Source organism: Lactuca serriola, chromosome 1 (genome assembly GCF_051521515.1).
Source record: "Lactuca serriola cultivar US96UC23 chromosome 1, Lser_US96UC23_V15, whole genome shotgun sequence".
Lineage (NCBI taxonomy): Eukaryota > Viridiplantae > Streptophyta > Magnoliopsida > Asterales > Asteraceae > Lactuca > Lactuca serriola.
The window spans coordinates 23,673,275-23,675,329 of NC_136408.1; the positions used below are offsets into that span (position 1 = coordinate 23,673,275).

The window sequence follows — 2,055 nt, forward strand, 5'->3', positions numbered from 1 at the left end:
TTTTTTTTACTGTCCAGTTTATTGGGAATTCATTGTTTAAACACATCGGTAGATGATTTCCAGCTAATTCACTTTGTTTACATATGGTTAATTTTTGCATTAGGTTTTTTTATTTGATTTATAAGTTTATGATCAAATAAAATAATGTGTATGGAGTTGGTAGCAATGGTGATTTAGGTGGCCAGAAAATAAAAAGCTTATAAAGATCTCAACCAAACTTAAACAATATCAATCATAAATCATACATCATGATTTCTAACGTCTTCGTATTTTGTGGTGCAGTGACACTAGCGATACTTGTGGTGATACTACTGGCCACCGTTTCACCATTACCGCATTCAAACTCATCTTCAAAGCCATTGGTGGCATTATCTTTATACATCCAACAACCACAAACCGCCGCCCTACCAAATCCGCGCACAGTGGCACCACCACCAGATGCCGGTGCCTTGATCTTCCATCGTGTTTTAACGGAGGGGCCAAAGAACACGTCAAGAGTCGTGGGGAAAGCCCAAGGCTTCTTCATCCCTGTCAAACAATTTGCACATTCGGGATTCAACATTATTTATCTTACTTTTGATACACATGAATATTCAGGTAGCGTTAGTATTCAGGCCAAGAATCCGGAGGATGATCAAAAGGATGAATTGAGTGTTGTAGGGGGAACAGGTTCTTTCGCTTTTGTACGTGGAATGGCTGTTTTGACAAGGAAAGATGAGCATGATACTGATCTTGTGGTTCCATATCACATTAGATTGCATTTGAAGTACCCTAATCGGTCTGAAACAATACCTGCAGGATGATTTGTAAACTAGTTTATTTATTTGTTCTTTTATTGAGTAATGGTTTTGGGGAACTTTTATTTATAATAAGTTAATAGTTATTAAATCATTTGTAATAATACAATTACCAAAGATAATCAAATATCATATTTCACTACAAGGAAAAAGGCCATTATCGGCGACAAAAGTCGCCGGTAATAGTAATAGCGGTGACGTGTCGCCGGTACTGAGTCGCCGCTACTGCCTCGTCACTATTGATCAGTTTGTCGCCGCTAATGATAATAGTCGCCGCTATTGGTATGTCGCCGCTAATAAGCTAGTCGCCGGTAAAAGCGTCGCCGGTAATTCTTTTTCAATTTTTTTTTTAAATAATGATTTTCGTTGCCGGTGATAATATCGCAGGTAAAAGTATCGCCGGTAATAACAATATTCGATTAAATATCAAAACCAATAGTGTCGACGCTAATTACAAAACAAACATCCTATTAAATATCAAACATAATAGTGTCAATGCAAATTACAAACAAACATCCAAAATACAATTAAATATCAAAAGTCATAATATCCGAGTAGCAAAACAATAAAATTTTTACAATCTACCAAGTAGCAAAACGAGACAACATATGCAAATAAAACTCATTCTTACATACCTTCATCGCCGTTCCCATCGTTTCCTTGATTATTTTGGGATTGAAAAAACGAATAAAGCTCATCCCTACATGCCGGGTCGGCGAGCATTGCACGAAGATTTTCCAACTACATAATTAATAACAATATATATAAACTTATAAGTTAGATCGTCAAACATAAACAAAAACTATCAAAATACATTATTATTTTTAAAGTAAGATAGAAAAAAGTACATTGCTATTTCTTGTACTTGGGACAAAAACCAAATTACCAAACTTTTTAGCAAATAACCACCACAAAACCAAAACTACCAAATCAACTTGCATTTTACGATGCTAAAGTAGATTGCTATTTTACTTGTGATGGTTGTGATGGTGGTTGTGATGGTTGCGAAGGCTGTGGAATCGTCGGGAGACCAAAAGGTTTGCGGCCAATGCCTCTAATGCGGCCACGTCGCTCTCCTAATACTTTCTCGAACGTAGCTCTTTCTTGAGTTGGCGTTAACTCACTTTCACCTTGAGTTTGTTCTAGCAGCTCTTCAACTAACCGATTCTGTAACTCCCAAAAGTGAGTAACAATTAAGTATAAATAAACATTTAAATATATGATAAAATTATAATTAAATACTTACATATTGTTGTTC

The 2,055-nt window shown here is 35.9% G+C and overlaps 1 protein-coding gene across 1 annotated transcript; it reads left to right on the forward strand.

The window, feature by feature from the left end:
• Window positions 1-242: 242 nt before the first annotated feature.
• Window positions 243-888, forward strand: LOC145067774 (Disease resistance-responsive (dirigent-like protein) family protein). Its single transcript, XM_079014827.1, has one exon. The coding sequence runs from the start codon at window positions 249-251 to the stop codon at window positions 801-803; it is 555 nt and encodes a 184-aa protein (XP_078870953.1). The 5' UTR covers window positions 243-248; the 3' UTR covers window positions 804-888.
• The last annotated feature ends 1,167 nt before the right edge of the window (window positions 889-2,055 follow it).